This window comes from Gymnodraco acuticeps, unplaced genomic scaffold (assembly GCF_902827175.1).
Source record: "Gymnodraco acuticeps unplaced genomic scaffold, fGymAcu1.1, whole genome shotgun sequence".
Lineage (NCBI taxonomy): Eukaryota > Metazoa > Chordata > Actinopteri > Perciformes > Bathydraconidae > Gymnodraco > Gymnodraco acuticeps.
Window position 1 is genome coordinate 311,537 of NW_022991632.1, and position 14,435 is coordinate 325,971.

The 14,435-nt window shown below is 38.3% G+C and overlaps 1 protein-coding gene across 2 annotated transcripts; it reads right to left on the bottom strand.

The window, feature by feature from the left end:
* Positions 1 to 1,569: 1,569 nt before the first annotated feature.
* On the bottom strand, positions 1,570 to 9,167 carry pmela (premelanosome protein a). Of its 2 annotated transcripts, none has more exons than XM_034198270.1 (12): positions 9,010 to 9,167; positions 7,434 to 7,529; positions 7,187 to 7,333; positions 6,437 to 6,568; positions 5,520 to 5,681; positions 5,100 to 5,384; positions 3,855 to 4,847; positions 3,604 to 3,765; positions 3,384 to 3,486; positions 2,881 to 3,086; positions 2,701 to 2,791; positions 1,570 to 1,945 (listed from the first exon to the last, which is right to left on the bottom strand). In XM_034198270.1, exons 1-12 carry the CDS (start codon positions 9,065 to 9,067, stop codon positions 1,795 to 1,797), a joined length of 2,586 nt encoding a protein of 861 aa, XP_034054161.1. In that variant the 5' UTR covers positions 9,068 to 9,167; the 3' UTR covers positions 1,570 to 1,794. The 2 variants fall into 2 exon arrangements, with proteins under 2 accessions (XP_034054161.1, XP_034054160.1); XM_034198269.1 differs by having other exon boundaries at positions 3,604 to 3,768.
* Between the last annotated feature and the right edge of the window lie 5,268 nt (positions 9,168 to 14,435).

Consider the following 14,435-nt stretch of genomic DNA (forward strand, 5'->3'; position numbering starts at 1 on the left):
CTGCATTGACGTCATCCTTTTTCTGGCACTGCAGTGTATCATGTGTATGTTACCACCGGCAGCTCTTTGCCAGTTCAATGCATGGATGTATCCTGCGACATCATAATAAATCTCTTTAATTGAGCAGGTAGCAGAACGCTAGTATTTTCTTTAGCACACTCAGCTGCAGTGTTCCTGTAACCACACCACTTCATGAATGCATAGGAGACCTGTAAACCGTTATTGACATGCCTGTACATCTTTTATTCAGTGGTTTGCTGAAGGCCAAAACAGGCATCTTGTGTTGATTTTAAAATATTCAACTTTGTGATGGTGTTTTGTCCAAAAAAGTGTATCTCTAACTTCTAATTTTATTTCATTTGTGGCGTAATCTAAAATATGAATCCTATTTCACTAATTTGACCATGTTATGATAATAAAACTTTTATGTATACAGCACATAAGCACTAAAGAGCTAAGTGCTAAGCAACTAAATATAAAATAGCAAGCAAGAGACAGAGCAACGGACTGGAAATGCGGACATCAATCCTAATGCACACAATTCTAAAACAACAAAGAAAAGGCAAATGTTAACAAATCAGTCTTGAGCTGCTTGGGCAAAAGTTTGGCAGCAGCATTTTGGAAATCTTGTTGCGATTTAAGGAATTTTTGCTGAGGCATGGGGCAAAGATAATAACAGCAGTTAAGACTGACGTAAATTAATAAGTAAAGAGAGTCATCATTTCCAACTTAGCTGTGCAAAGGGCCCACGTTTAGCAATGCTCCTCAGCTGGTACAAACAGGATTAAACCAAACAATTAACATGCTGGTTAAAGCTCAAAGCCTGGTTTAAATATTAAGTTAAACCGGCATCTGTTAATTAGGTTTGTTGCCACTTGGGGGCATTGCAAAAATGTATCACTTTTTAAAGTTAAGCTTAATATTTTAACAAACAGTTGACCATACATCCAACAGATATGGAGGTATATGCATTCACATTAAGTTCTATTGCTCGCCATCTGATCAATGCATGTCAATTTATAACTCATTTTAAGTTTATCTTTGCTCTCGACCAACAGAAATATTTTTGTCTCTGGAAGCACTATACAGTTTGTCAGAGCCATTTTCTCAAAAACAGCTGCCTGCTGCTGAAACCAATAGTGGTGAGTGAAACAAAACAGTACTGTCGTACTGCATGCTGGATTAATCAATTTCTTATTATTCTTTCCATTGTGTTGTATTTATGTTGATTGATAATTACTTTATTTTTCTCTCAAACTGTTCCCATAACATCCCATGTGTAACATACTGTACTGTACATGCAAATGATTACAAATGAATGGAGGGACTACAAAAACTTGTTGGTGATAAAGTTCAACTTTATTCATAACAAATATAATAACGTGTTGTGATGTAAATGATTTAAATTACATTGTCAAGAAAATGAACTGAAATATGTTAACATTGATTTTACAAATTGGTATAAGTATGCCACAAATAAAAGAATAAGTTATGGCTTCTATAAACTATCAGTGCCAATTGATACAAAATAATGTAGGTCCAAATAAATATCACTTTCCTCTGCAAATGTTTCAACATTCTTATGACATTTCTTTATTACAAACTTTGCTCCTTTCTATTTCTACACACATTGTTGCACACAGGGCTGGCTCATTTTATTGATTCTGGTTTACTACATTGACCGGGAGTTACAATATCATTATAGTTGCAGTGTTATGTTTATAAAGTCAATATTGTAGCATTGGTTTAGATGTTGAGAGCATGAGCTGATGATGATGATGATGATGATAATATTCACACAGTTCTCCCCTGAAGAAGTGGACGACTCTCTCCTGGTGACTGACGACTCAACAGGTTCCACAACAACAAAGGCATTGATGTTACCGCAGAGCTTCCTCCATTACTGTCAGAGTCTTCTCTGAGTGGCTGGTACTGCTTGAACCGCCTGTTGAGAAACATGAGGCCAGAAAGACTGATGAGAAGAGTTCACCCATGACTAGACAAACAAAAAATGTGGTTTTCCCCAGTGAAACAAAATAGTTGATCTGGCCTGAAATAAAGACATAAATGTAAAAAAGAACCAAAAAACATAACAATTCAACAAGATGTTTAAATCGTGGAAATAAATTCATGTTCCCGACTTTCTCAGGTGTCATCAGGATGATATACTATAATAAGGTTACATTTAAAGACGTCCACAGTACCAGGTGTTATGTCTTGTGTTTATAAGTAAAATATGTAAATGTATTCTCTGCAAAATAACAGCCTGCTAACATTGACATTATGAGCATGTTAGCATGCTGATCAGGAGCTTGTTTGTTTGGGTGTTCCACAGGGATCTATCCCTGGACACCTTTCTCTTGCTTATTAAATATTTTGCTGTTAAGATGTTTTACATTATTCATGTTGGCCACTGACAAATTGAAGTGAGCCCTCAATACTGTTATCACCTGTTTCTTTTTGCTGTGACAATTTAATTTCCAACATTTTAAATGGGTCAAAATATGAAACTTATTGTGCTGAGAAATGTTTTGACAGTTTCCTGTTTTACACACTGCAACCAGGACAACCAATTGACCATTATTACAGTGTCTTTGTTTGCAACTTATCTTTCATTAATCAAACTTTTGAAGTGTTCTATTTTTAGTCATGCTGACCTTATATCAAATGTAAAAATGAAGTTGAAAATGAACTCCTCACCTGTACATCAAACCAATACAACAGACAACACAGGCGAGAACCATGACCCCCACGACTGTGGCTGCGGTTCCAGCTGGGGAACCACTGGAGGCTGAAATTGAAGCATATCATACCAATAAGAAAATAATATAGATATTGAGTATGTAAGTGGTTATAAATGAAAATATTACTTTCACCCACCTGCTATTACACTGACTCTAGCACTTGCAACAGCAAGACTGACATCATTGGTCAATGAGACATTGATGCAAAATATTCCTGAGTCATTGAAGAACTGACGAAGAATCATTTGACAGTCTGGAGAGGGAGTAGCTGCAGTACAGATGGTTTCCACTGGTGTGATGCAGTCAGCGTCTGAAATCACTGTGCAGACCTCACTTGGCAGGCTTAAAGAAGAAGAACAAAAATGTGTTGACATAGTAAGGGAGAATATTCATATATTATTTATAAAAGTGTCTCAATGCAATCGTGGTGTTCATGTGTTGAAATCCAATTGGTGAAAACAAGCAAACATAAGGCTATAAACAACTACACCACTGTTTGCATGTCCTCACACAACCAGCACTGAGTAAAAGAAAATCTCAAGACTAGGAAACAGGATGTGTATACAGCCTGACACATTTCTGTGTTTTAGCACTCATTTCAGTAGCACTCTGTATAGAGATGATTTTGTTACTGCTTACCTTCCCTGGCAGGAGATGGTGATGTCCACAGCGTTCTGATCCAACTCGGTCGTCATTGCTACCACGTTGGTCATCTGTACAATCTCTACACTTTCAATACCCTCTGCAGAGTTGAAAATGTTGGAAAGATAGATATAAAATTATTAAATAATGCTGTGTAAAGCAGAATATTATATGTTGAGGTTCAAAGTGTCATGGTTACAAAACTATATTGACTTACGGATAACCTCTACGGATGTGGCGAGGGAGCCATAACGGTAGACCGTGCAGTCTTCTGTCAGCTCTGGTGCTTGTCTCTTAGTCAAAATGATGGGAACCAGTGCTGGATCTATTTCCGCCTCTGCTTGAACCTCAGCTTCAGCTGCAACGGCTGCTTCATCACCTGCTGTTTGCATTAGAAATGTTATCATTGTTAAAATAATGATTTTTTAATTTTTTGTAAAGTAATATTAGTTTGTAGTAAACACTCACCTGCAGGAGCTGCAGTAGCGGCAACTTCGTTCTCAGTTGCCTGTACTTCAGCCTCAGTATCAGCAGCTGGTGCTGCCTCTTCTACGATTGGGGTCTCAGTGGCAGCAGGAGCTACAACATTATCAGCAGGGGCTTCTGTTTCAGCTGCAACAACGTCTGCGGCAGAAATAACAGCGGCATCATCGACAACAGCAGCATCGACAGCAACAACGACATCGGCAGCAACAGTCGCCTCAGCAGCAACAGTCGCCTCAGCAGCAGCATCTACAGCAGCAGCATCGGTAGCAGCATCTACAGCAACAGTAGCCTCAGTAGCAGCAGCAACAACATCAGCATCAACCGCAGCATCAGCAGCCACAACGTCAGCTTCCTGCTCAACTATTTCTGTTGCAGGTGCAACAGTAACAGCGGCAGCAGCGTCCACTGCAGCTTCTTCTCCCTCTGCAACAGGTGCAACTGAAGCAGCAGCGTTGATCAGAGCCGCATCTTCTTCAGTTGTGTCTGTTAACACTGCATCTGCATCTGCAACAACTGCATCTGCAACAACTGCATCTGCATCTGCAACAACTGCATCTGCATCTGCAACAACTGCATCTGCATCTGCAACAACTGCATCTGCATCTGCATCTACAGCAGCTGCATCGGCATCTACAGCAGCTGCTGTCTCTTCAGCTGCAGGTGCGACAGGGGCTACAGTAGCCACCTCACCTGCTGCTTCTGCATCTTCAGCTACAACATCTGCATCTTCAGCAGCGGCAGCAGTGTCCTCTGGAAGGACTGCTGCGTCAACTGCAGGTGCAACTGAGGCAACCTCCACTGCTTCTGCGTCTGTATCAGCGACTGCATCTCCCTCTGCTGCTTCAGCTGGCTGCACAGAGGCAGGAACATCAAGAGCAATCACATCTCCTCCCTCTGCTGTTACTGCTGGGACAGCTTCAGCGGTGGAGGGCACCACAACTACTGCTGGTATCGCAGAGGCATCAATAGGAACAACTGAAAGAAACATTTAGAGCAGAACATATAATTAAAACATGTTTCCTGCTTGTGCACATACGTTTGTGTATCTGGAGTGCCAATTACCCCAAATAATGTGAAATACCCATTGAGTTTTAAATTAAAGAACAAAGCTGAATATTAGCATAATATATCCCCTTTAAAACAACTAAGCAAAAATGTATGTCATACTTCTGTACATAGAGTATGTATTCCTGGAAGATAAAAAGGTAATCATTAGTTAAATCTCACCAGCAGTGGGGGATCCGCAGCCATTGGAGATGCTTGCCATCAGGACCACCTGAGGTTTGAAGGTCCCGGCTGCGAGATATGTGTGTGTGACAGTGAGCTCTCTGGAGATCAGAGTACCGGTGCTGTCACCAAAGTCCCAGGTGAAGCTGACGTCGGCGCTGTTGAGGTACTGGCTGGGGTCATGGAGCTTGACAGTGAAGGCAATGGCTCGGTTCTGGATGAAGTTCTGGTCGTTCTGGTTTACATCATTGATTTGGGCAAGTGAGATGGTGAAGGGAATTTGGTCTAATGACGGAGTAAAAGATGTAGAACAACTCTTTATTATCGACTTCAATAACAGAAACGTAATGATGAATAAAGACAAAATATGTTGTAGAATATTTGTTATCAAGTATAGTTTTAAATTGTACGATAGGTCACCTGTGATGGCGAAGACCGTGGAGGCATAGCCGAGAGGGATGAACTTGTCTTTGCCACGGCAGTGATAGATGATAACCTCCATGTTGTACGAGCCCAGGGGGACGTTGTCGGTGCCGATAGAGAGGGAGGAGGACGGTCCATCTGCCACCTGCCAGTAGCGCCCTTGGATAGAGAAACATTGTGATTACTTAGAGTGGTCCGTTCATCGTGACAACATTTAATAAATTCACACATTTTGGAGACATTCCAGATGTCACTTTCATCAGGAATACATGAGAGGCTATTTTAACGGACACAAAAAAGGCCTGTTTTTCATTTGTTGTGAAAGACCAACAGATTATATTTTAGTTGTTCATTTTTAAATTCTGCTACTTTTTGTATGAAAAAATACTTGAAAGATTTTAATCAAATTTGTGAACAAGTTGGCCTCTTCTTAGTCTATTAGGAGCTCTGCTATTGACTGAATGAATAAAGTTAAACTTCATAACATGTTTACCAAAACAGGTAAGCCTGGTGATCTACAGTGAAAAGGATAAACTGAAGCTACTGTGCGAAAATGAAGATGATACTGATTAAATCCTGCATAAGTTAACAAAAGTAATTCCTTTGAAAACTGTTTTTTAAGGTTTTGTTTTCTAATGTAAAGGTGATGTCAGAGATAAGCACAGACAAGGCTTTGTACGAGTAAGACCCGGGGCAAATGTTTACATTTAAATTCCCTGCCTGAGCAGAAACATCCCCTGTATTCTTTACAGCCCTTTTATTGTCTGCTCTTTGTCTCTATGGATATTTAATGTTAATGTGATGTAGTTATAGCTTCATTTGAACGTTTGGGATGTTCTACTGCGGCATAAATTACAGCTAAAGTGCAGCCTTGGTTCTTAACAGACTTAATATTATAAAATGAATATATTCACCCCATGTCTTCCACACAAACACATAGTGGGGCTTCTTGTTTTGACTCCTGAAAGGTGTGCCGTCAGGGAAAACTCCGGTGGTCTGGGTGTCCTGGTCCGGATAGACAGACTGACCCTCCTGGTACTCTCGTCCTGAAAAAGATTAGGTCATAGATACATAATCAATAATATAAGAGGTGTGATCATCTATAACACTGCATATCAACATGAGTCAACACAGGGGGAATATTAGTTGGGAGAGGATGTTGTCTTTTCTGAATGAAATAAAACTTCAAAAGCACTTTGCTTTATGGCTAGGATTAATTGACAATAGTCATTCACAGAAAACATTAATTATTTAAGGCAAGACACTATAGATGATTACACTTACATAACCCTTCTTCTGTCAGACACATTGAGGTGCTTTCCATACTTACACAAACATTTACATTATATAAAGCTCAATTTGTATATTTTAACAATATATTTCATATAACTAAAACAAAATTAGTTTTGATCTATGAGCTAATATGTCGCCGTTTTAAAAAAAATCAAGTATCCCCTAGCTGAAATAAATCATACCAATTTCTAAATGTGAAAAGACCAAAAATAATGAAATTTCTCTAGAAACAACACCATGTCGAAACGTTTCATGACTTGATCAATGTTAGTGAAATGTCTGTTAAAATGATCTTGTGGTTTTGAGCATGAATTAAAATAATGCAATTATTATATCACAATTAGTTTCTAGCTGGAATGGGTTTTTCTTACCATTGATGGTGCAGTTTTGCGCCCAGACCACCTGCCCGTCAGAGAGCATGGTCTGGTTTGGTGGGAAGTTCAGATTAATGTTGAAGGTTGCTCGTGCTCCAGTTAGAGTGGGTGCATCGTTTTTCACTTCAAAAGTTACATCACCACCTGGAAATTAGGATTACATACAATGTATCATATTTAGATGGGATGGCAGAGAAAATGTTGTAACATTTCTGTTTTGAGAAATAAAGGAAAAAGGACTCACCAAACCAACAGTTCCTGAACCTCGGGTCTCCATCTTTCCACACCGGATACATCCGTGAGTTCCATGAGCGGTAACGCGTGAACTGACTTCTAGGCTCTGGAAGAAATATCACAAACTCTTTCAGGAAAAGAGGCCACATCTTGCAACTCACAGTGTTAGGGAAACTATTTCAAAAGCCCGGCTTTGCTATCTACTGATTACTTCACACGGGATACTTGAACTAGAGCAAAGCTACTCTAAGCAAAACTAAAAGATACTTAGGAAACACAGTTCAAACTAATTTGTAAAACAAGAAATGTTTATATAAGATACAACCCAGAAAATGTACATGCCAGCTAAAGATATCACTCATTGAGGAACATGATTTGCTTTCCGTTTTTGGCCCAAACTGTCCAGTAGTTTCAGTAGTTAGCTGCACCAACAAATGGCTTGATACTAATTGAACTACTTGAATCTCTGTGCAAATAAAAATGTAAAATAAAGTTCAATTAAAAATGTTATTATTCTCTTAAATATAATCAACAACCAACACAAATGATAGAAAATATATAGAATAAGCAGGTTTTATTCATGATGCTTATGTAACGAGCAGGTCTGTGTGTTTGGGGGAGGGGTGGGGGGTGTCGGGGTTCTTGGTGGTGGGAGTCACACGACCTGCAATCCCCCTCAATCCCTTTCATGTGACTATCAGCTGAGCAGCAGCACCAGTAATCCCAGAGAGGAATGAGGGATCCCAGACAACTGGCTCACTGCGGTTTTCCTTAGCTTGTGATGTATGTGTGTGTGTGTGTGTGTGCGTGTGTGTGTGTGTGTGTGTGTGTGTGTGTGTGTGTGTGTGTGTGTGTGTGTGCGTGTGTGTGTGTAAATGTTTTGCATTAAACTACAAAGTACAACCCAATAGCATAACGCTTTTTTTTTTTAAGTATTAGTGTGAAAAGAAAAGGGGGTAATGAACTATGTTTTTTAATCAAAGCAGACACTAAATATATTTAAAGCCTGCAGTACTACATATAAATAGGCATAAAAACCAGCGTGATATTGGCATGTAAAGGTTTGCACATCTTTCCTCGCAACCCAGACAGCAAAACATGAGCGTGAAATGTTAAGTCAATGTATTTGCTCTTCGATTCACAGTCCAAACAAAGAGATATTCTAGTGTGTAATTGATGGGAACGCAGGATGTTTTGGTTAGATTTAATTAAAATGTTCCGCTTTCCCTGGTGCTGAATTGTGTTTGAGAAATGGTCTTACATCAGACACAGCAACAACTCAATTAATTTAGACTTAGTTTTCAAACTTTGTTTTGTTTCTTTTACTGGATTATGGTTTTATTTTTACGGTACTATTATTGCTTGAAACTACAGCACATTTAGTTATATGAAAGGTGAAAAGTAACTCTACACAAACAAGGCTTTGCTTGGTGTGTATATTTGAACACAGAGAAAGAGAAACTATGATGGTAAACAGAATAAAACTATGCCGTTTCTCTTAATGTTGTTATTCTTTTGTTAATTTAGAAACGTTCAATGAAGTGGCACTATGCAAATATAATGACATGGGAAAGAGATGTACTCACTTGTTGCAGTGGCAAATGTAAAAGCTGAAACCAGCAGCACCAGTGACAGAGTCCTCATCCTGAATCTGGTCGTCTGTCTCCTCTCTCTGAGCCTCACCCTGCAGTCCTGAACCCAACACAACTTCCAGAGAGACTTCAGAAATGTCCTCTCCCTCGCTTTAAGAGGGCCTCAGAACTGAATTACCATAACGTTTCTCCATAACCTCTGACATCATGGGGAGCCTGAGACAGGCACCACCCTCTTTGGTAAGAACAGATAAGTACTGTTTTGATAACTTTTGTTTTGTTGGAGAATTGATGTGTTACTCAAAGATTTCACATTATCATCTGTTTTAGTACACTTTATTTTCTGTATCTGAGCATACACCTTTTTTACTTAATCTGTAATGTGTGTTTTTTTTGTGAATCTAGTTCAAGGTGAATTAAAATGTCTACCCATGATAAATGTGAAATTGTACAGTTGCTTAATTCAAAAAAATCAATATAGTGAAAGAAGATAATTGACATGAACCGAAAGTAACAGATATCCCTCAAGCAGTACAACATTTTCTGAGTGTAATAATGGCAAATCAATGAATGCTTTTTGCACGGTGTGAATGAAAATGTTGTACGTGCAGAACAAAAAGGACCGACGGTGAGAGCTGTAAGCAAGGCTCGAGTCATGTGTGTTTTTGACGTATGACCTTATCTATGTGTATACGAGCGTCACAAGAGGAGTGGGTGGGTGGAAAATCAATAGCATCCTTTTATTTCCTCAACCATTCCTCCTCATCCTGCTGTCCACCTCAGGCTGCTGCAGCTCTAGGAATATGGGATTGCAGTAAAACAGACACACCCGTGCTCGGCTTATGTTACTCATCACATCGTTTCTTTCAGAAGAAGACAAGAGTACATTAAAGGAAAGAGTGGTTTGATCCTGGAACTGATTTGAAATGTAAAATCTTTCCATATTAAATGTTAACATTGTTGAGTAAAAATACTTTTCTCTTCTCACTTGTTTATACTCCACACATGAATAACATTTATAAAGAATCCCACTTAAGGCATATTTAAGTAACACAAAACAAGATACATCAATACATCTTGAAGGTGTCATTGATACATCACAATAAAGGATTCACGTTATTCTGATTCCCTCAGTTCATGTTCTGCAGAGCTGAAAATCTACATTTAAATGTGTAATACAATCCAGTTTAATCATTCTACTATGAAGCAGAGGGATGTTGTAGACTTGTATATTTGTCAAAATGAACAAGCATTGAAAGTAAAATAATAAATAAAGTGTAGTTGCTACAGAAGAGGCCGCCTTGAGCATTGTCGGTCAGGAAGTTCACTTTAATAAAACAAAAGTCAACACAAGGATGTTTAGGATTTAGAAAATGTAAATTACTCAAAAGAAGAAATACATATATTATTTTGGGAGGTTTATGATCAAATAATAAGTCATAAGAATTGGATGAAACTCTCTTTTAAAAATTGGACAGGTAAGTTATATATTTGAAATCATTTACAGTGACTACCTTTTATTTGTCTCTTTCCCAATATATTTAACCGTTTATTTTTCTTTGGAATTATTGTAACTAAATGTATGCAGTCATTTTGATAAACTAATTTTAAATAATCATTAAGCACTCATGTTATGTATTATATCTTATAGAGAGAAGGCACATGTACACATATATATATATATATATCTACAGAAAGATAAAGCTTGACTCCTAAGACGGCGTCAGTGTGTTTTCTAATACAAAGGGGATTGGTGGTTTTCCCACTGCTGTTGTCTCATGTCTGCTCAGGCTGCACTACATGTGACCCCTCATGTGCTAACAGCAGAGTGCAGGAGGAATAAATCCTTCCCACAGAGCACCTGACTCAACATACCACAAATAGTTGGCTGTTAGTCTTTTTGCCCATTAGTCTTTGTTTATTTAGTATGTTAATAACATTGTTCCTGGGAAAGTATAGAACTACCGGTAATACAGAATTAAAGAGTTGTTTTTCCAGATTTGGGAAGTAATTGGTAAAAAAACTGATAAATGTATAGGAATACTTCTTGATGTGTTTAACAATGTTTTATGAAGACTGGTTGAATTTGACTGCAATTTAGTTTTTAGTAGTTTTCTTCACAATGAACCAAAATCAAATGGTTAGCCTTTAAGCAATAGCCTTAAATAAATGTTACAAGCAATGGAAGGGCATCAAATGTAATATTAGGGCCAAAATCAAGCTTGGACATTAATTGCAGAAAATGGGGATTGTGTTTTATTATTGGCCAAAGGCAGATCAATAAGGCCGTCTGGTTTGTGAAATGCCAATACAAAATCAGACGAGACAGGAAAAGAAGTTCACGAACACAACAAACATAGCAGTCATCCAATGCCTTCACAAAGCATAAAGCAAAACTCCCTCATTTTACTCAGTGATCATAATTCCTATTCTGAAGGCCATTTAGTTTTTCTCATCGCAAGGAACACCAGCACTCTAAAATGAGAAATAAATTGCCCATTTGTGCAAACACAAAGCAGAGCTTACAGTAACTACAGAATGCAATTCCTGAAGAAATTGCTAGTGGGAATGCTTTATGCTGAAAAGCTGACGCTAAACTGCTATGCTGAAATGTAATGTGTAAGAAGAAAGTGAAGAATTTAGATTTTCACTGAAGTTATGAGAAAACCGTGTTCATGGCGAGCATTGTGTTGCCATGGCAACGGCATTTGAAGAAATCTCAAAACTGTCACATAGATGTCTTCACGGCTGGACTGTTAGCACTGTGAAGCTTGAGCACTTTTTGAACATTTTCATAGGAGTTAATGTATAGCGAGTCGCAACATCGTCTTTTATGGCGAAGGATGCGTTTCCATGGAAACGGCATATGATGACACCCCATAATTGACGTAGAGCTGTTGAGGGCAGGACCATTAACCATTATCTGAAGTCTGCTGCTCTGAGCATGTCAGTTGACACAGGTGTTTATATTTGAGCTAACGACGTATCCAGAGATCAAAGGTTTCCATGGTGATGTGCAGTAATCAGTGAGAGGAGAGCATTTTCATTGTTCTGAATGAGAGATAAACCTCTTACATGTGAACGTTTTGTTGAAGAACCGTAACAGCGGTGAAATTTCAAAGCGTGAAGCATTTCAAGGAACTTGAGCATCTGAAGTGTACTTTTTGTGTACTTTCGGGTTAATAATGTGGCCTTTTTGGCAGATTAACTAAAGGTGTGCGGCTGCTGTGGTGGGGATTGATGAGGCTGAACTTACAATGGGGTTTAATGGAGACATGTTGAAAGTTGTTGTCACTTCATGCCCTCAAGAGGCATTTTGTTGAATTATTTTGCATAATTTATTTTTATTTTTCAAGCTACGAGATGTTTTCCTACGTTTGTCATGAAAAATTATGTCTCTGGAATGTAGGGTTTGGGAATTATGGCAGGTTTAAAAGAAAATATGAAGGCAAAATTAAATCTGTCCTCCACTCTAGCTGTGACATCGCGCACTCTAAAATCTGAAGAAGGCCTCTTTACCAAGGTCTGAACAATGTATAATATCTCTAAAAGTAAGAATCAGATTTAAAAGTTGTGTTACACGAATAATGTCAGAAAGATGTGTAACATTTTAAAGTTGGAATGAGGTTTCTGAGTGAAAGTATGAAGGAGCAGTTAGCATTTGAAGTTGCATGAAGATTGTTCAAGTCTGAAGAGTTTCTCCATTGACATGGAATGTTAAAAATCCATGTTAAAATGTTAAAAATCCATGTTAAAAATGTGATGAATTATGGGATGTATCTCTGGAATTATGAAAGTTATGAATGATAAAAGTAATAGCCATCGATTCCCGACCGAGCTGAACGTTTTGATGTTTGAACGGAGTTTCTGCGATGTGGAATGTGGGAGAAGAAGAGGTGCAAAATAACCCGGTGGAATAATAAAGAATTGAATGAACACAATGAACACAACTTATATCAGAACAAAATCTGGCGTTATAAATCCTCAAAAAAGGAACCTGTTGCCTGATTATCAATGTCCACACAAAGGTTTTTTTAACTAAGTAACCAACATTTTAGGATGTGCACTAGCAGCCATAGAGAAAACTGGTAACATTATCTCTGTAATAAAAGTAAGAAGAAACCAACATACATGTATACACAGGTAGTATATAGCAGCATTGAATACCTTTAACTCACATCTAATAACCTCAATCATAACATAATAAGGCAACACTTCACATATTAAGCTGCTGTGTGGATACATGTCCAGCCTCTGGGCTTTGATCATGTGCAGTGCTGTATGAGCTTCTAACAAAGGCTGTTTCTTCCTGCAGAAACAGATGACATCCAATGCCTCATGACCAATCCTGCTACGTATTTCAGATGAATAAAGGCCATTTGGACAGCACACATTTTAGGTTGTAATAGCAAGAAAGCACAGATGCGACCTAAATAGATTAATGATGGCTTTGTTTGTCCGTGTGTCCCTGTAATGAATTACATTGTGACAGTGAACCAGCATGCACAACCCCAGGAACCTGACACTGAAGCAGCTAAAGGGCATTCTGCAATCATTATTTTTATTGTTTACACTTGTGCTTTTTCTGTTGTTACATGTGAGTTTGATTCTGACTGAGGATCTTTGTTGCATTTGGCCCTGGGGGGTTTCAGAGAGGCCCAGCAGCTCTGAGGGTCTGCAACTGGTTAATCTGAGACCTGGAGGCGAAGTCTGCTATTGAATAACACATGATCAGAGGGAAACACGTGAGGTGAAAGGTGAAAATATCCTATTTTTTAACAGGACAATCTTGAGCCCCAAACACAGGTGTGACATGGTTGCAACATGTTGTCATTTCTGGTAAAACAAAGACATCATACATGCAGAGGAAAGTACTTTGAGTAAAAGTAGAAGTACCAGAGTGTAGGAATACTCCTTTTTTTTTTACAAGTAAAAGCCCCAGTCAAAATATTACTCAAGTAAAAGTAAAAAAGTATTAGCATACAAATATACTCAGAGTACCAAATGTAAAAGTATACTCATTATGCAGATTGGACCATTTCAGATATATCATATGTTTTATAATTACTGATGCTTTAATGTGTTTATCAAAGGTGCAGCTAGTTTGAATTACTTTGTACACTGCAGGGCAGCTTGTGAATTTACTCCAGGTGTAACTAAAGTCTTATTTGAGTGTTGATTATATTTCACATCATTAATCCAAATCTGTAAAGTAACTAAAGGTACTGCGTAAATGTAGCTGAGTAAAAGTACACGATTTACCTCTGATTTGCTGTGGAGTTAACGTACAAAGTAGCATAACATGGAAATACTCAAGTAAAGTATAAGTATCTCAAAAGGTTACAGTTTGAGTAAATGTAGGTAATTACTTTACACCTCTGCATAAATGTTATTTGTTCCTCCAGTTTATCTGCTATGAC